Source organism: Salmo trutta, chromosome 37 (genome assembly GCF_901001165.1).
Source record: "Salmo trutta chromosome 37, fSalTru1.1, whole genome shotgun sequence".
NCBI lineage: Eukaryota > Metazoa > Chordata > Actinopteri > Salmoniformes > Salmonidae > Salmo > Salmo trutta.
This window is the reverse complement of record NC_042993.1, coordinates 23,369,490-23,389,338: the sequence shown is the minus strand read 5'-3', so window position 1 is coordinate 23,389,338 and position 19,849 is coordinate 23,369,490. Positions and strand designations below refer to the sequence as shown.

The window sequence follows — 19,849 nt, the reverse complement described above, 5'->3', positions numbered from 1 at the left end:
TAACTTGAAATCAAGTGGAAACAGAGTGGACTATTCCCCAACCGATTCACATACAGTGGATGTGTCATGTGTGATATGTAAATGGTTATATAGCAGTCCTCACACAGTATATCTGGGTGTATGTCAGTGTAATTTCTAGAGAACTATATCTAACAGACATTTTCTTCCCTTTCTCTCTCTGCAGTGTTTCCTTTGTGGTGGGGGGGTGGGGTGGCCAACGGTGGTGGGGGCTGGGCCCAGGGCTGGGGCTGGGACCGCTGTATGCAATGGGAACCAGGGCCTGGAGAGGTGGCCCAGGCCCCAGCGTTTGACTGCCCAGTCTGGTGTGTCCTCTGCCAGGGATGCAGGGCTAGGCTCAGGGAGGCCTGCCAGAGAGGGAGGGGGGCCATTAGACTGCCCACAGACATGCTTAGCATCAAACTCCCCCAGCTCTTCGACATCCACCAAGTCCCCAAGGTAAGAGTGGCCAGACTGAAAGAGAAACCTTTCACAACCATTTCACAAACCTTCCGAGCTTTCACTGACTAAATGTTCATGTTTTCCTAAATATAGGATATGGTGTCGAGATCAGGATTGTGTCATATAGTTCCCAGAGGGCTGTTTGCACTTATGTTCAACCCAGTCCTTGCTCCATCTTCACCCGGGTCCGTATTCACAAAGTGTCTCAGAGTTGCAGTGCTGATATAGGATCAGTTTAGCCTATTAAATTATGAAGTGATGCCCGACAACCTGCCTGCTCGACCCCATCCCCTCCTCCCTTCCCCAGACCATCTCTGGAGACCTCCCATTCCTCACTTCCCTCATCAACTCATCCCTGACCACTGGCCGTGTCCCCTCCTCCCTTCCCCAGACCATCTCTGGAGACCTCCCATTCCTCACTTCCCTCATCAACTCATCCCTGAACACTGGCCGTGTCCCCTCCTCCCTTCCCCAGACCATCTCTGGAGACCTCCCATTCCTCACTTCCCTCATCAACTCATCCCTGACCACTGGCCGTGTCCCCTCCTCCCTTCCCCAGACCATCTCTGGAGACCTCCCATTCCTCACTTCCCTCATCAACTCATCCCATCACTGTGTCTGCACCATGTACTCTCACTATTGGTGTCGCCCAGGGCTCGGTTCTAGTCCCTCTCTTGTCTTCTCTCTATACACCAAATCACTTGGCAGATATCTCAGCTTGGATGTCGGCCCACCTCAAGCTCATCCTCGACAAGACAGAGCTCCTCTTCCTCCAGGGGAAGGCCTGCCCCCGCTCCAAGACCAATCTATCACGGTTGACAACTCCATGGTGTCCCCCTCCTAGAGTGCAAAGAACCTTGGCAGAGACCTGTTGTTCTCTGCAAACATCAAAGCAGTGACTTGCTCCTGCAGGTTCATGCTCTACAGCGTTAGTAGAGTATGACCCTATCTCACAAAGAAAGCGGTGCAGGTCCTAATCAGTCTCCCGTCCGGACTACTGCAAATCGCTGTTGGTTGCACTCCCCGCTTGTGCCATAAAAAACCTGCAATTTATCCAGAATTCTGCAGCCCACACATTTTTTGTAAATAAAAAATTAAATAAAGATTGCCTTTCGTGAACTAACACTCGCACTTGACTTTTTCCCCCCTACTAGCACTGACTTTGCTGATAGCTACTAAAAAAAGTACTTACTATGACTGAGATATGTGGTTCTCCCACCTAGCTATCTTACGATGAATGCTATCTTAAGATGAATGCAACTGTAAGTCACACTGGATAAGAGTGTTTGCTAAATTACTAAAATGCCAATGTAAGTGTTGATCAGCATTCCTGCTCTAAGACACTTTTTGAAATACAGGCCCAGATGTACCAGACTAGGAGGACAGGTCTTGATGTCCTCCAGTTGTTTGTTAGATAATCTCTATAGTAGCCTATGTACTGTGTATCACAGTGTTTTGCCTTCAGGTGTTCCGGGAGGATGGCATCATCTCAGGATACCGTCACCCCCAAAGCTCCGCCCTGGACTGCATCCTTAGCAGCTTCCAGATGACCAATGAGACAGTCAACATCTGGACCCACTTCCTGCCCACATGGTATGTACACCAATGCAAACACTCTGAATGAAGACAAGGAGATAAGATCAATAGATGGCGGGAGGTATTCTGTAACAATTAGGGCTGGTTTAGACTGGAAAACATACGTATCAGATTGATGTCTTCCTGTCTTCGTATCAAATCTTCCGATCACTCCCCCATTTCATTTCAAATGGAACTGAGGGTGTTGCGACGCGTCTCATTTCCCAGGTACTTCCTGTGGCGCTTCAGCGTCCTTTGCTCCACACTGAACTTCCTGTCGGAGAGCTACACCTGGCCGCTGCTGGTGTACATGCTGCTAATCTGCGTGTACCCCTTCACCTCCAGCTGTGCCCACACCTTCAGCACCATGTCCCCCGAGGCACGCCACATCTGCTACTTCTTCGACTACGGCGCCCTCAGCCTCTACAGCCTGGGTAAGGCCCCGCTGCATGAAGTCTGACTGTCTGCACTTCACAGTTAGACTATTAGTGCTTCCTTTCCCTTTAGTTATTTCTTTTTGGTTACATTTCCTCCAGTACCAAGACTGCCAACTCTCACAGTAGGCTACTGCTTCCCGTAATCCAAACTGGTGCAATCGCACAGGGTACAGGCCACGTGCAATCTTTCAAGTTCCAAAAAGTCTCGGTGAACTTGGGCAATCAGTTGCATGATTACAACTTTATATACTACTTCCCACATTTGTAACGATTGTTTGTGTGGTTACTTCATTGTTCGTGTATGTTTGATTTGGCGCTGTGTGTGTCATGTTGCTGTGCTGTCTGGGCTTGTCAGATTCACTATAATTAAAGTTTTTGGCCCACAAAACCTCATAATAATACATGTCTTGTTCAAGTATCAAATCAAATCAAATCAAATGTTATTGGTCACATACACATATTTAGCAGATGCTATTGCGGGTGTAGGGAAATGCTTGTTTTCCTAGCGTCAACAGTGCGGTGGTATCTAACAATTCACAATAATACACACAAATCTAAAAGGAAAAGAATGTAATTAGGAAATGTTGAAAAATTTGGACGAGCAATGTCGGAATGACATTGACTAAAATACAGTAGAAAAGAATACAGTATATACAGTTGAAGTTGGAAGTTTACATACACCTTAGCCAAATACATTTAAACTCAGTTTTTCACAATTCCTGGCATTTAATCCTAGTATAATTCCCTGTTTTAGGTCAGTTAGGATCATCGCTTTATTTTAAGAATGTGAAATGTCAGAATAATAGTAGAGAGGATGATTTATTTAAAATTTATTTATTTCATCACATTCCCAGTGGATCAGAAGTTTACATAACTCAATTAGTATTTGGTAGCATTGGCTTTATATTGTTTAACCTGGGTCAAACGTTTCGGGTAGCCTTCCACAAGCTTCCCACAATACGTTGGGTGAATTTTGGCCCATTCCTCCTGACAGAGCTGGTGTAACTGAGTCAGGCTTGTAGGCCTCCTTGCTCACACACACTTTTTCAGTTCTGCCCACAAATATTCTATAGGATTGAGGTCAGGGCTTTCTGATGGCCACTCCAATACCTTGACTTTGTTGTCGTTAAGCCATTTGCCATTACTTTGGAGGTATGCTTGGGGTCATTGTCCATTTGGAAGACCCATTGGTGACCAAGCTTTAACTTCCTGACTGATGTAATGAGATGTTGCTTCAATTTATCCACATAATTTTCCTCCCTCATGATGCCATCTATTTTGTGAAGTGCACCAGTCCCTCCTGCAGCAAAGCACCCCCACAACATGATGCTGCCACCCCTGTGCTTCACGGTTGGGATGGTGTTCTTATGCTTGCAAGCCTCCCCCTTTTTCTTCCAAACATAACGATGGTCATTATGGCCAAACAGTTCTATTTTTGTTTCATCAGACCAGAGGACATTTCTCCAAAAAGTACGATCTTTGTCCCCATGTGCAGTTGTAAAACCGTAGTCTGGCTTTTTTAATGGCGGTTTTGGAGCAGTGGCTTCTTCCTTGCTGAGCAGCCTTTCAGGTTATGTCGATATAGGACTCGTTTTACTGTGGATATAGATACTTTTGTGCCTGTTTCCTCCAGCATCTTCACAAGGTCCTTTGCTGTTGTTCTGGGATTGATTTGCACTTTTCGCACCAAAGTACGTTCATCTCTAGGAGACAGAACGCGTCTCCTTCCTGAGTGGTATGACGGCTGCGTGGTCCCATGATGTTTATACTTGCGTATTATTGTTTGTACAAATGAACGAGGTACCTTCAGTCATTTGGAGGTCTTGGCTGATTTCTTTTGATTTTCCCATGTCAAGCAAAGAGGCACTGAGTTTGAAGGTAGGCCTGGAAATACATCCACAGGTACACCTCCAATTGACTCAAATGACCTCAAATGACGTCAATTAGCCTATCAGAAGCTTCTAAAGCCAAGACATAATTTTCTGGAATTTTCCAAGCTGTTTAAAGGCACAGTCAACTTATTGTATGTTAACCTCTGATGCACTGGAATTGTGATACAGGGAATTATAAGTGAAATAATCTGTCTGTGAACAATTGTTGGAAAAATTACTTGTGTCATGCACAAAGTAGATGTCCTAACCGACTTGCCAAAACTATAGTTTGTTAACAAGAAATTTGTGGAGTGGCTGAAACACTTATTTTGGAGCCATTAAAACTCGTTTATGTAAACTTCCGACTTCAACTGTACATATAAGCTGAGTAAAGCACTATGTAAACAAGTTCGACAGCTCAATACCAACAGTGAAATCAGAGTTTGTTTTCTTTCACAATTCTTTCACCTTGGAATAATGTTTGTCTTTTGTTTTAGACATCCAGCCTGAGGGTTGCTCTTCCAACAGAGAAGCCATACAGGGCTACTTACAAACAGAAAGCATGTCGCACCAGATTGCACTGTCAGATTTAGGTCAACAGACAGCATAGATTAAAATATCAGCCTATGTTTTCCTCTCGGATCCAACATCTGGGAAAAGTTTTTATGGATGTGTGCATACCACTACTCTACACCTTCACATGTACATTTTCCATGGATTCATGTCTGTTTCCACATGCTTGCTCAATCAGTTTACATACTTGGGTATTTACATTCTGCTTGTTAATAGGTGTGCTTTTCTTGGGTGTGTGTTTGCTTGTATGGGTGTGTGTGATAGACTTGTCCCTCTCTTTCAAACATAAACTTTGTCTCTTACTTTGAAAAAGTGTCTTTTCCAATCCATATTAATGGGTATGAGGCCCCTGCAGTATTATCCTTATTCTACCACAATTCTCCTTACTGCCAAAATATACCCAGCCCTAAATGTCCAGACGTTTCTGGGATAAGAATTGCAAATGTTTACTGTAGATGGTGTTCTGCAGCCAAACTTATTTAAAAAAGCCTCTAGATTTATTGAAAGTACATCATTGGGATTAAAACTGGTGTTGACGCATATTTACAGCAAGTGCAAGGCCAACGTTTCATTAGTAGGTTATTAGAGCCTAATTGATATGTTATGTTGCAATTTATAATTATTAATTATTTTAAGTGCTTCGTGAGTGTATGGTAGGGAAATGCATGGTAGATTTAGTTTCAGATATTGTATCTTTTATTTTTTTTACCTTTCAGTGATTTTGTGTTTGTGTTCAGGTTGTGCCATAACCTATAGCTCCTATGTGATGCCTGACTGCTGGGTCAACAGCTGGCTGCACCAACACTTTGTGCCCATCGCCATCTGCAACACACTATTCTGCACCAGCCTGTCCTGCTATTCTAGGTAGGCAGCCAATACGGTCTCCTACCCGTGATGCATCACTCTCCTAGTTGTTGAAACCATTGTAACTTTTCTCCCTCTGTTTTAAAAAAAAAAATGTATAGATTCCTGGAGATGCAGTTTCCACATCGGAGTAAAATTCTCCGGACAGGGGCATTTGTCTTTCCATTCATCTTTGACAACATCCCTCTATTTTACAGAGTGAGTTTATTTTGAGAAGGTGTAGACAGAGTTCACAGAAAGTCTGCCTGTACGGTAATTGGGTTGCATTCTGTTTGTTATGTCACAGTTTAGATCCGATTAATGCCTCTCTTTAATACTTTGACCAGGACTTTTGGCTCATTAACTTAGAAACTGATTTTGTGTAGAATAAATAAAGATTTGACCACATGCTGTTAAATCTTTTAATCTCTTGGCTGCTGTTTGTGCCAATGATCTGATGTGGGTTTGTATATATGTGTGTGTGTGTGTGTGTGTGTGTGTGTGTGTGTGTGTAGCTGCTGCTGTGCTGCGGGGGCAGCTGCTGTCACAGTGAGGCCCTGTCCAGTCACTGTTACCACCTCCTCTTCGCCTTCCTCACCTGCTTCCTGTTTGCCTCACACCTCCCAGAGAGGCTGGCCCCGGGGCGCTTCGACTACTTTGGTACGTCCACGCCGGCCCCCGGTTACCATGGCAATGGGAATTGGAAGGTTATATCAGTTATTGAGCAAGCTTTAGCTAGTCTGGCCTGTGGCCAGTTATTGTTGGCGCATAGCGGTATCATTTCTACTGTGTCCGTGATGGTACTGTAGGCAAATATTTGAACAGTGACAATTCTTTGAGCAAACCTGGTAAATCCTTGTTCATTGCAGTATGATCAAATTCAAGCATTTCTAATGACTCTCTCATTGATCTCTCTCTCCTCTCTCTCCTCTCTCAGGTCACAGTCACCAGCTTTTCCACATCTGTGCCGTGGTGGGTACCCACTTCCAGATGGAGGCGGTGCTAGCAGATATGATCTCACGCAGGGCGTGGCTCATCGCGCAGGCGGCCGTACCCTCCTTCCTGAGTACCCTGGGGGCACTGGCCCTCGGCATCATCCTCAACCTAGGCATCATTGGCATCTTCAGTGCCCCTCTGCTGTGGAACCCTCACCACAGTGCCAACCACCCACTGACGCCACCCACGAAACGCAAGGAACAGTGACACTCCACACAACCAGTGACGACCCAGTATGTTCAAATGAAAAGGGTTGGCTAAACCATTCTCCCTGTCGTGAACTTTGGAAATAATAATCATAAGAAGTTATATTATACCTTTTAAAACCAGGTAGTATTTGTATAAACCAATTGGATTATTATCACAGGATGGTTTTTCTACATGTTATTCTAACGTCATTATAAGGTTTGTTTAGGAGTTTATTAATGTCTTCACTGTTTACTTTGAAGCCGAATACCCAGCTAGTTTTATGAAGCCTTTCAGTTATTCAGTATCATTGTTTACTGTTAAAAGTATTCGAGTTAAAGTATCATATGCCAACTTCTTTTCACTTATACTTGAAAGGATCTTGGTTGTATGAAGCATATGTGATGTCTAACAACACATAAAAGTGCCTTCTTTTATATATAGTGACCCAAATGTTACCTAAGTACTCGGAAATATTATTTCTGGTTCGTGTAAATCTCAAACTGAAAAAATCTTTAAGTGTAAATTTGCAGGGAATTTTCATATTAATATTTAAGTATTTAGCTACAGTTTTTCAATTGTCCTATATATTTGTAAGCCATTATTAGAACATCTCAAAACCCATATTTAATATAAATTATGACTATCCATCACATGATTCTCATGACTTCTAAAATAATCTGTACTCTCACTAACTGGACTACTTAGTATGATTCCACCATTTAGTTTTAATATTCAATACCATCTCATTTAAATCTCCACTATGACTTTAATAGATTTACAGACCAGTGTAGTGCTCATTCAGATTGCCTGCTCTAAACGTCTACACACTTAGAAAAAAAGGTGCTATCTAGAACCTAAAAGGTTTATTCGACTGTCCCCGTAGGAGAACCCTTTAAAGAACCCTTTTTGGTTCCAGCTAGAACCCTTTTGAGTTCCTTGTAGAACCCTTTCCACAGAGGGTTCTACATGGAACCCAAAAGAGTTCTATCTGGAGCCAAAAAGGGTTCTACCTGAAACCAAAAAGGTTTCTCCTATGGGGACAGCTGAAGAACCCTTTTGGAAACCTTTTTTTCTAAGCGTGTCCCTGAAAGCTACAGCACTGTACCATGTCTATGATTAAAAAACAGGTGCAATTTTACAGAGGTACGTTTCCATGGAAACTTCATGGTTCTTCGCAGTTTGTGTTCCTGTGAATGCCCAGCCACTTGAATTGTTCTTTGGAGTACTCTTATTTTTTACTTCTACAACATACAGTAATGGTCATTGGATGCATTTTTTGAAACACTACATGCTGTTTCAATGTCAGCGAATTACTGGAATTTTAGGGAGATAGAACGTACCAAATGACCTTGTTTATAACAGCTATCTGATGGAAGACATCTTAGATGATGGTGCACAACAAAACTGAATGAGTGATGTCACCTCACCTCCCAGGAATGGGGATGTGGTCAGTGGAGGTCAAAGGGTCTTGGCACTGTTGTATCCATGTGGTATCGTGGTGGTCATTGCAGGTTTATGGCAAACCAATACACCACTCACCCCATGCTTGTATAACATTGTCAGTGACTATTGTTTACATGTATCCTTGAAAAAGAGTGTGGTATTTCTTGAGTATTTATTCCTTGTAGTATATATAACAGCACATACTGTTTCTGTTCAGTTGTAAAGTGTGGTGCATATGTACAGGTAACTGCCAAAATAAAGGAAACACCAAAGTAAAGTGTCTTAATAGGGTGTTGGGCCACGACGAGCCTCCAGAACAGCTTCTATGCCTTGGCATAGATTCTATAAGTGTCTGGAACTCTATTGGAGGGATGCAACACCATTCTACCAGAAGTTCCATCATTTGGTGTTTTGTTGATGGTGGTGGAAAACTCTGTTTTAGGCGCCGCTCCAGATTCTCCCATAACTGTTTAATTGGGTTGAGATGTGGTGACGGAGAGACACACACACCATTTAAACCCCCTATGCTCCTTTGAGACCCCTCTTTCAAAGTCACTGAAATCTCTTCTTGCCATGGTAGCCAAAATAATGGGCAACTGGGCATTTTTATACATGACCCTAAGCATGATGGGATATTAAGTGCTTATTTAACTCAGGAACCACACCTGTGTGGAAGCACATGCTTTCAATATACTTTGTATCCCTCATTTACTCAAGTGTTTCCAATTCTGGGAATTGCCTGTATATTTCCATGATTATTTTTGTAAATGTTTTAGATGAGGAAAAATGATGAATTACATCCCCAACATCGTATAATCATTTCTTGACATAATAGCACTTACATGTACCACGCTAGACCTAACACACATGTCATTATTTTATCATGTAGCTCTGTATCCAGTATGTAGGGGAGACCAGGGTTGGTTGTCACAGTGCTTATAACTCCCAAACTAGAGGGCGCTGTGTAATCATTTTAAGATTAAAATGTGTGAATTCTTTGAAAGAACTAATCCACCTGGTCAATTTATGTCATCATAACAAAACATTGAGATGAGGGGATTTTTTTCATAGGTGAAAGTAAAAAAATAAAGAAATATGTCAGTATTTTTAAAAATAAATGTTTGAATTATGGGAGTATACATGTAAAAAAAAAATATAGGGAGAGCTACATTCCAAACCTATTTCTGAGTTCCTATGTCAAGCCATGTGGTAACTATCATCCTAATTAGCATTGGGTGCTGTTGCTATCAACCTCCCGCCCCAATAAACCTGAACACCTTTGGCCGGCATGTAAAAATGTGTTGGGAATAATATACAGTTTAAGTCGGAACTTTACATACACTTAGGTTGGAGTCATTAAAACTTGTTTTTCAGCCACTCCACAAATTTCTTGTTAATCAAACTATAGTTTTGGCAAGTCGGTTAGGACATCTACTTTGTGCATGACACAAGTAATTTTTCCAACAATTGTTTACAGACAGATTATTTCACTTATAATTCACTGTATCACAATTCCAGTGCGTCAGAAGTTTACATACACTAAGTTGACTGTGCCTTTAAACAGCTTGGAAAATTCCAGAAAATGATGTCCTGGCTTTAGAAGCTTCTGATAGGCTAATTGACATCATTTGAGTCAATTGGAGATGTGGATGTATTTCAAGCCTACCTTCAAACTCAGTGCCTCTTTGCTTGACATCATGGGAAAATCTAAAGAAATCAGCCAAGACCTCAGAAAAAAAATTGTAGTCCTCCACAAGTCTGGCTCATCCTTGGGAGCAATTTCCAAACACCCGAAGGTACCTCGTTCATCTGTACAAACAATAGTACCCATATATAAACACCATGGGACCACTCAGCCGTCATACCGCTCAGGAAGGAGACGCGTTCTGTCTCCTAGAGATGAACGTACTTTGGGGCGAAAAGTGCAAATCAATCCCAGAACAACAGCAAAGGACCTTGTGAAGATGCTGGAGGAAACGAGTACAAAAGTATCTATATCCACAGTAAAACGAGTCCTATATCGACATAACCTGAAAGGCTGCGCAGCAAGGAAGAAGCCACTTCTCCAAAACCGCCATAAAAAAGCCAGACTACGGTTTGCAACTGCATATGGGGACAAAGATTGTACTTTTTGGAGAAATGTCCTCTGGTCTGATGAAACAAAGAGAGAATTGTTTGGACATAATGACCATCGTTATGTCTGTAGGAAAAAGGGGGAGGCTTGCAAGCCGAAGAACACCATCCCAACCGTGAAGCACAGGGGTGGCAGCATCATGTTGTGGGGGTGCTTTGCTGCAGGAGGGACTGGTGCACTTCACAAAATAGATGGCATCATGAGGGAGGAAAATTATGTGGATATATTGAAGCAACATCTCAAGACATCAGTCAGGAAGTTAAAGCTTGGTCGCAAATGGGTCTTCCAAATGGACAATGACCCCAAGCATACTTCCAAAGTTGTGGCAAAATTGCTTAAGGACAACAAAGTCAAGGTATTGGAGTGGCCATCACAAAGCCCTGACCTCAATCCTATAGAAGATTTGTGGGCAGAACTGAAAACGCGTGTGTGAGCAAGGAGGCCTACAAACCTGACTCAGTTACACCAGCTCTGTCAGGAGGAATGGGCCACAATTCACCCAACCTATTGTGGGAAGCTTTTGTAAGGCTACCTGAAGCGTTTGACCCAAGTTAAACAATTTGAAGGCAATGCTACCAAATACTAATTGAGTTATGTAAACTTCTGACCCACTGGGAATGTGATGAAAGAAATAAAAGCTGAAATAAATAATTATCTCTACTATTATTCTGACATTTCTACTATTATTCTGACACATTCTTAAAATAAAGAGGGTATCCTAACTGACCTAAGACAGGGAATTTTTACTAGGATTAAATGTCAGGAATTGTGAAAAACTGAGTTAAAATTTGTTTGGCTAAGGTGTATGTAAACTTCCGACTTCAACTATATGTAGCGTGGAGAGCGTTTGCACATTGGGAAGATGTTGCAGAGACATCAAAATAGAATATGAATGCCTGGCCGACATATAATCTACGTAGAACTGTAGAATGTATGTATTCTAAAAATATCTGTGAGACGTCTTGCCAATTAGCAAATAATGTCTAACCTGCATCTCCCGATTCATAGTGTGTACATCTATTGGCCAGAGGTTTCTCTTTCTATCTGGATTTGTTGCCTTTCTCTCCCGAACATACATTTTTCTGTCACACACCGACACATGTGCAAACACACGCACACACAAATTGACTCAAAATGTCCTATGTTGTTCTCAAGGCATAAAATGCTGAATTTTGTTAGGAATATCATTCGATTAAAGTAAGGCTTGGCTATTTCTAAGATGCTGTATACTATATTGCTTAATTTCCTGTTACAAAAGGAAAGAACTACTAGCCAAAATTGTGACAACCAACCCCATCAGTGGAGTCCGCCTAGAGGTGGACGGCGCATAATAATGGCTGGAACAGAGCGAATGGAATGACATCAACCGCATGGAAACTATGTGTTTGATATATTTGATACCGTTCCACTGATTCCACTTCAGCCATTACCACGAGCCCGTCCTCCGCAATGAAGGTGCCACCAACCTCCTGTGAACCTTATACTGTGTGACAACCAACCCTGCGATGGGGCTGGTTGTCACAAGTGGACAGAGTGTGTTTGATGGCTTATTACTCCATGTTGGAATAAGACATACTAATAGGATCCCTATTTCAACCCAAGACCTTGGTCTTTCTATTAATGTTAAAGTTAATGTTGAAAGAGTCTTGTTATATATACACACCAGAGTAAAACATGTGACAACCAACCCAAGTCTCCCCTAAAGGCTTTGGGTGGTTATGAGGGAATAGAAAGTGATATTGTGGTCAGTGAGGGAAATGGACTGTGTTGCAGGTCGAGCAGAGTGCACAGGCAGTGTAGACAAACACACGCACATAGACACACCTAATTTTACTCCAACCAGTGCCCTATTGTTTGAAAACCATTTTTTATTTTCAGGGTTAATTTATTGAAAATAGAGAAACCTATATATTTGCCCTTTTCATCATTCTTATACCACTCAGTTTTCCACTATTGATTTTGGTATGGTGCTTTCATCGTCTTCAACTTGTTTCTTGGTAGTGGGTTGTGACTAGCGTGTGGCCGACCATATCGACCATAACTGTATCTGAATTGACATATTGTAGTGCTGATATATCTGCAGTTGGTGCATATAACCTATTGTCCTTTAAGTTGTTGAATATTTGAATGTTCAACTAAATTTCTAAACATTTTGTTATGCTTTTGTCATTGAAATCTACTTTTGTTTTAACTAGATTATCACTGAAAAAAAAGTGATGACCTATTAGTTCAAATGTGTCGGTTTGTTTACTTCGATCACTTTCATGAAGCTACAAGGATGATTCTCAAAGTGTGTTCATATTGAATGGCATGTTACAGTAAGTAAAATAGGAAGCTATGCAAAGATTTGGTTGGATGACAGAGAACCACACACCAATGAACTTCGCGTGACTCCTGAAGAGTGCTAGGTTTTAGCAGAGGAAAGAAGCGGTTTGAATGAATGTCTGTGCCTATTGTCCTTTCTTACTACCTTTAATTAAACCTTTATTTTAATTTAGCATATATGCTGTGTTTTTTGTGGAGAACTTAATATAGTTCCTGGGAAAAAAACGGGGGGAAAAAAATCCTTGTTTGCTGTCTTGTTACTAAAATTGTGTCAATGCTGCCTTAATAGAGTGTATTCGTCACTGGAATCATTTCTCTAATAAAAATGACTTACCACATATTTGACAGCATTAATGTCGACTGTGTATAACAACTGTCAGTTGAAATGTTGTATCGTATAGGGGAGTACTGCAGTTATTTTCCAATACACTAGATGACAACCTTTCACTGAGCAATAATCTACTGCAAGACGGAACAACGTATTGGTGCATGTATGAACGTGAACAGTAGGGGGCATGATTGTACAAGGATAATGTTTTTGCCTGTGTAGCCAACAAGTATGTAGCGAATCTCTTGTTGCCAAGCTTAGCCCACCTCATCTAAGAGAGTGGAAAATATAGTTATTTTGCCAGATTCTACCAAATTGTGGTAACATACAATAAAATATTGCTTATCTTGTTTTGAGGCAATTTGAGGTTCTTATTTTCTATCAGTCAATGGGGAAGATGCTGAGATCTTGGTCTGTACACTTCAGATGGGGAATAGAGGCTCTCTATCAATCCTCTCTTAGGGTCTTAAAAGGGAGGAGTGATAATGAGGGAGTTGAGATAGTCGAGGCAGACTCGCTTGGCTCCAGCCCTGGAAGGAGATGGGCAGTGGAAAGTATATCTCTATAGCGGGTTGAAGGTATAGTCCCGTCTTTGCCTGTAAGACATGATAGGAAACAGTGGTCCAGCATGAGCCTAACAAGTGTTTTCATTTCCAATACACTAAAGAGAGGGAGAGAGCCAGCGATATAACATTACTCACAACCCATTAGCACTCCTAAGGGAATGGATATGGAGAAAAAGGAGGGAGAAAAAAAAAGTGTGAGGTGAAGAGAGGCTGCTGTAATATATCCAAAGTGTGTTTGTTTGTTTGTGGGGTGATGTAAGGTAATATAAAACTTTATTCTTCCAGTAACTGATGTGTGTGGTGAGAGTTCCAGAGAGAAAATACTGCTGTGTGTAATTCAGGTAATTGATTACGGACCTCCACACAATGAAAGATGCTTTTGCAGGCTAAAACGTTTAGGTACAATTAGTGTATATTTGCTCATCCTCAGAAATATTGTAAAAATATGTACTGTAAGATGGTATACAATTGGAAACTGACCTCTGAAACCAAATGGTTGTTTTATTCATGGGCAGACGATATACAAAGTGCTGGGGTAACAACATTTGAACATGACCATTTTTTTAACATCAATAAAGTAGATTTACATATTTACATTCAAAGGTGTCCCAATTGCTTTACTAGTCTTGTAAAACGTCTGCTTTTATTTTCAAGGTGAAAGGTTAAAAGAGAGAGTAGACCTTGTTGTGGTCTATAGGTTGTATCACGGTCTCTATTTCAACTCCATCTGTCACTCTCCTCCTGACGTCTCGATCATTGTTATCCATCTGTTAAATGTGACACCATTTCGCTGTATCTCTCTCAACCATCTTGTCCCTTACTGGATTTCAGCAGCTTGCTTTGATGTTAAAGGCTGATGTTAAATGCTTTGGGGTCACTATAAGGCATGTTAACATGGCTATTTCCTATGAAAGCTATGTAACTGTACCTGAACCTATGCGCTATAGTCTTGCACTGCAAACACATTTTTTTCTTTGTAGTATACTCACTGGCCTTGGACAGAGAAATTATTCTACAGTATTTAAATGCAAAACATTTAAGAATAGTATGTCAGGAACAACACCTTCCTGGCCTTTAATACAAGTTCCCCTGCTGTTTTTTCAAAAATATTCCTATTTTACAATTAGTCGTCATTGTTTTGACCTCTGACAGAAAAGGATTGCATACACAGTAAGACATTTTAAACAGAGTAATACATTAGATAAATAATGAATAAGTCAAAAGAATAACTATACAACTCTACTATAATGTTTGTAAATATAATATTGTACATTGGGATATGAATTAGTAGGCGGAGAAATGCAAAACATTGTACTGTATTCCTTTTGCTATAACCAACTGTAGTGAACAATATCAACAGTAGACGACGTCCGGTCAAACTTGTCAGCGCGCGCGCGCACACACACACACACACACACACACACACTACTGTATTCAGACATTTTCAATCCAGATGATGGTTGGGTTTTGGGTTATAAACGAATTGGGTTACCAAATAAGATTATATTGATAAGGAGCATCTCTTAATGACCATTTACTTTTAGTTCATATTCCAAAATGCTAATTGATAATTGATATCCCAGTACAATGCAAGTGATAACCATGAAGAATACAGACTTTGTATGCAGTTTCTTTACTATGGTCTGGGTTATGCATATGAAAAATGATGGATCTGACATAACTGCCTAAGAATAGAAAGCTTTCTGATTAGTGCAATTGACTTGGCACAATAGGCCTCTCTTGAAATCACTTTCACTCCTGCAGACTATATCACACTGCTTGAAAATGGAAAGATGGCGTCTTACTGTTACAATACATAATGGTCATAATGGTAAAGCTCTTATCAAAATTGTAGAAGAAATTTCACCTACAAAAAGTATGCTCGGGCTTGAAAATCATTACTTCACCAAAGTAATTAAACGTTTCCATATTCTCAGGCAACAGTAAATCCCGGAAAGTATTCAGATCCCTTGACTTTTTCCACATTTTGTTATGTTACAGCCTTGTTCGAAAATTGATTAAATAAATACAAATCCTCAACAATCTACACACAATACCCCATAATGACAAAGCAAAAATATATATATATATTTTTTTTAGCAAATGTATTAAAAATTTAAAACAGAAATACCTTTTTTACATAAGTATTCAGACCCTTTGCTATGAGACTCGAAATTGAGCTCAGGTGCATCCTGTTCCCATGGAACATTCTTGAGATAATTGGATAATTGGATTCTACAATTTGGAAAGGCACACCCCTGTCTATATAAGGTTGACAATGCATGTCACAGTTGACAATGCATGTCTGACCAAAAACTAAGCCAAGAGGTCGAAGGAATTGTCCGTAGAACTCCGAGACAGGATTTTGTCGAGGCACAGATCTGGGGAAGGGTCCCAAAACATTTCTACAGCATTGAAGGTCCAAGAACACAGTGGTCTCCATCATTCTTAAATGGAAGAAGTTTAGAACCACCAAGGCTCTTCCTAGAACTGGCCGCCCGGCCAAACTGAGCAGTCAGGGGAGAAGGGCCTTCATTAGGGAGGTGACCAATAACCCGATGGTCACTCTGACAGAGCTCAAGTGTTCCTCTGTGGAGATGGGAGAAACTTCCAGAAGGACAACCATCTCTGTAGCACTCCACCAATCAGGCCTTTATGGTAGAGTGGCCAGATGAAAGCCACTCCTCAGTAGAATGCAGGACTGCCCGCTTGGAGTTTGCCAAGAGGCACCAAAAGGACTCTGACAATGAGAAACAAGATTCTGATGTTACCAAGATTGAACTCTTTGGCTTGAATTCCAAGCGTCACATCTGGAGGAAACCTGGCACCATCCCTACGGTGAAGCATGGTGGTGGCAGCATCATGCTGTGGGGATGTTTTTCAGTGGCAGGGATTGGGAGACTTGTCAGGATTGAGGCAAAGATGAATGGAGCAAAGGACAATGGGATCCTTAATGAAAACCTGCTCCAGAGTGCTCAGGACCTCAGACTGAGGCGAAGGTTCACCTTCCAACAGGACAACGACCCTAAGCACACAGCCAAGACAATGCAGGAGTGGCTTTGGGACAAGTCTCTGAATGTCCTTGAGAGCCCGGACTTGAACCCGATCGAACATCTCTGGAGAGACCTGAAAATAGCTGTGCAGCAATGCTCCCCATCCAACTTGACAGATCTTGAGAGGATCTGCAGAGAAGAATGGGAGAAACTCCGCAAATACAGGTGTGCCATGCTTGTAGCATCACACGCAAGAAGACTCATTGCTGTAATCGCTGCCAAAGGTGCTTCAACAAAGTACTGCGTAAAGAGTCTGAATACTTATGTAAACGTAATATTTCAGTTTTTGATTTGTAATACATTTGCAAAAAGTTCCCGAAAACCTATTTTTGCTTTGTCATTATAGGGTATTGTGTGTAGATTGAGGGGAAAAAAACAATTTAATACATTTTAGAATAAGGCTGTAACGTAACAAATGTGGAAAAAGTCAAGGCGGCTGAATACATTCCTAAAGGCACTGGATAGTCTGGATTTCTCCACTCATGCAAAACCGTTCATCAGGACGACAACCGTTCAGTTACACAATAAAACACTCACAGTAAACACTTGACAGGTCTTCGCTGGCTCATCTTCTTCCTCCCGCTCCCAGCCTGCAGCACACAGAGTTGGGGCTGGGTCATCATGAAACGAGGCGAGCTGAAGCAGCATGGACCAGGAAGTAGGAAGTAACCCCCATCCCCATAGTCTTCCCATCGCTCCAGGGTAAAGTTTCTCTGAGGTACAGATCTGGGATCAGCTTCCCCTCCCCCAATCCTATCCGTAATCATTAGTGGCCAAAAAAAACCTATATCAGCGTCTAGGAGCAACTTCACCTTACTCCCTTCCCAACCCAATGGTCCCTATCAGAACAGATCCTAGCAAAGTCCAACCTGACCAAATATCCAATCAGAGGGGGTGTCGATGTGGTTAAGGCCCATAGAGGTAAATGACAGCAATGCTTAGGTTCAGGATTGCCATAGCACAGTCCTTTACCTGACTTCCACCCCTTCCTAATACCCGTCATTCCTGACCCTACTGCCCCAGCCTCAGCCCCAGAACCCCTAGCCTCTACCCCAGGATGTCCAGATAGATAGGGGGGCTCTTAACCAGGGCCAGAAGGCGGCTGTGGATGTCCTTGATGACCAGTCTCTGCTGGGGCTCCCTCTGCCAGCAGCCCTGCATCAGGCCGTGTACTTCCTTGGGGCAAGTGTGTGGTCTCTCCAGCTCCCGGCCCTGTGTAATGCACTCGATAGCCTGTGGGGGCACAAATAGAGGCAGAAGCAGGGGGTTAGAATTAGAAGGTCTGCTAGCTCCAGTAACTCTAGGTTATTGCTATGCCTCTTTATCTGGGGCCATTACCTCAGGGTTTGAATGTTTTCATGATCGTCACTTTTCATTAATTTGACCAGACAAGCTCAAGCTACCCTAGAGAGCTTAAGGTGAAGACACTTGGGTAAGAACAATAAGTGGAGTTGTCAAGATGAGTCGACAACTTCTGTACAATTCTGGAGAACATTCTGTGAGAACCAAAGATGTTGCCTCTAATAAACTGGTGATTTTGCAAAACAATGGAACAGTATTCATCAGAAACGGTCAAATTCACAAATTCTTACACTTGGCATGGCTCGATGCATTTATCACTGTCAAGGACTGAATTCCACTATGTCGATTCCCATTCAAGGACTGTCCTTGGCCCCACATCACATAAAGAGCCAGCGACTTAACCCTTTTAAAGAGTTCAATATCCCTGACCTAATCCAATGAACTGAAGAGACCTGTCAGCACGGAACCTCATCATACTATAATACCCAACTAGCACATTTGGTTCCTTGGAAGTTGTGGGAATGTGCGTTTTTGGTTTCCCATTGGTTCTGGGAATGAAGCCATTAATTTCCTGACCAGTAAAGCGGAATGTTTTTTAAACGTTCTGAGTTTTGAAGTGATAATTTTGCCTGTTCTGGGAACGTATATTTTTAGTTTCTGAGAACATTATACTATAGTTCCCTGAAAGCTATTTGAAGGTAATTAAATAACGTTCCGAGTTTCAATGACATTGCTAGCGTAGAATCATTGTTTGAACTCCAAGCACAGATAGGACACATGAAAATTAATTTGCTTAGGCATTAATCATGTAAACATATTTCTTTTTTATTGTGGCACAGCATCAGTGAGATTCAAACCTATGATCTTCTGTTCTTCAGCCATGGAATTAGTCCACTGCACTACCAGGATGGAGCTTGCATGCCATGTTTATTTACTTATACAAAGCTATTATTTTTTGTCATTTTAGTCTATCTTTTAGGAAACGTTCTGTTAAAGTAATGAAACGCCAAGAAAATAACGTTTTTTGTCAAGTTTCTTATATGTGCTGAGAATGTTTCAAAGCAACTATCCTGCACCATTCCCAGAAAGTTGTGGGAAGGTTGTATGCATAATAACCATAGGACAACCACACGCTCACCAAGCTCTAAGAAACATAAGGTTCTCAGAACCTTATGTGAACAAAAATGTATAGTGACTTTCCAAGATGGCCGCCCGTCTCCTTATCGCAGACCTACAGTAGATGGAGTGTTTGGGATGATTTATCCCTGCCTTCCCTAATTAGACGACATGATAATTACACACGTCCATCATTGGCCGGGAAGGATTAGGTTAACAAGGTTAAACATCATTGGCCCTGGGCAAAGATGAGAGCCAATGAGATTAGAATTGAGTGGAAGGGAAAAGTGATCTACCCTCCACTTGAAAGGAAGAGGGTTCTAGTCCATAATGGTGCAGTTGCGGTCAGGATAGAGTCCACTTCTTGGGGTGCAACCTAAAAGGGTTGGACTGGGCCCACCATGATTACTATGAAGTCATTGATTGGCTGTATAGCAGACGGGAAATCCTAGTGCTCTAGTCTCCCTCTATGATCAAACACTTCACCCTCTATCCACTGGCTAAATGATGATGTGGTACAGTATTTACACTTTGCCTGGACACTGTTCCATTACTCAACGCAACTAGATATCAGAGTTATATCTACTTAATTATTACTATGAATTTAGCAGGTTTTGATCACCAATACAAAGATGCCAC

The 19,849-nt window shown here is 41.7% G+C and overlaps 2 protein-coding genes across 3 annotated transcripts in view; one reads left to right on the top strand and one right to left on the bottom strand.

Annotated features, from left to right (window-relative positions):
• Positions 1-221: 221 nt before the first annotated feature.
• On the top strand, positions 222-7,635 carry LOC115176900 (membrane progestin receptor delta). 2 transcript variants are annotated; one of them, XM_029737264.1, is made up of 7 exons: positions 222-456; positions 1,925-2,052; positions 2,380-2,468; positions 5,653-5,779; positions 5,881-5,977; positions 6,274-6,418; positions 6,696-7,635. In XM_029737264.1, the coding sequence occupies exons 1-7, from the start codon at positions 262-264 to the stop codon at positions 6,959-6,961; spliced, it is 1,047 nt and encodes a 348-aa protein (XP_029593124.1). In that variant the 5' UTR covers positions 222-261; the 3' UTR covers positions 6,962-7,635. The 2 variants fall into 2 exon arrangements, with proteins under 2 accessions (XP_029593124.1, XP_029593123.1); XM_029737263.1 differs by having other exon boundaries at positions 2,263-2,468.
• Positions 7,636-17,550: 9,915 nt separating this feature from the next.
• Positions 17,551-19,849, bottom strand: part of LOC115176899 (high affinity nerve growth factor receptor-like) — a 30,151-nt gene continuing 27,852 nt past the window's right edge. The window contains exon 17 of the mRNA XM_029737261.1: positions 17,551-18,025. Within this exon, the coding sequence (XP_029593121.1) occupies positions 17,840-18,025 (186 nt within the window). The 3' untranslated portion in view covers positions 17,551-17,839. The remainder of the gene's footprint in view (positions 18,026-19,849) is intronic.

Bases quoted from the DNA above. Each gene is read 5' to 3' on its own strand.
- LOC115176900 (XM_029737263.1), top strand. From the start codon at position 262: ATGCAATGGGAACCAGGGCCTGGAGAGGTGGCCCAGGCCCCAGCGTTT. The intron at 457-1,924 runs GTAAGAGTGGCC...TTTTGCCTTCAG, and splicing joins ACATCCACCAAGTCCCCAAG to GTGTTCCGGGAGGATGGCAT. The intron at 6,419-6,695 runs GTACGTCCACGC...CTCCTCTCTCAG, and splicing joins GGGGCGCTTCGACTACTTTG to GTCACAGTCACCAGCTTTTC.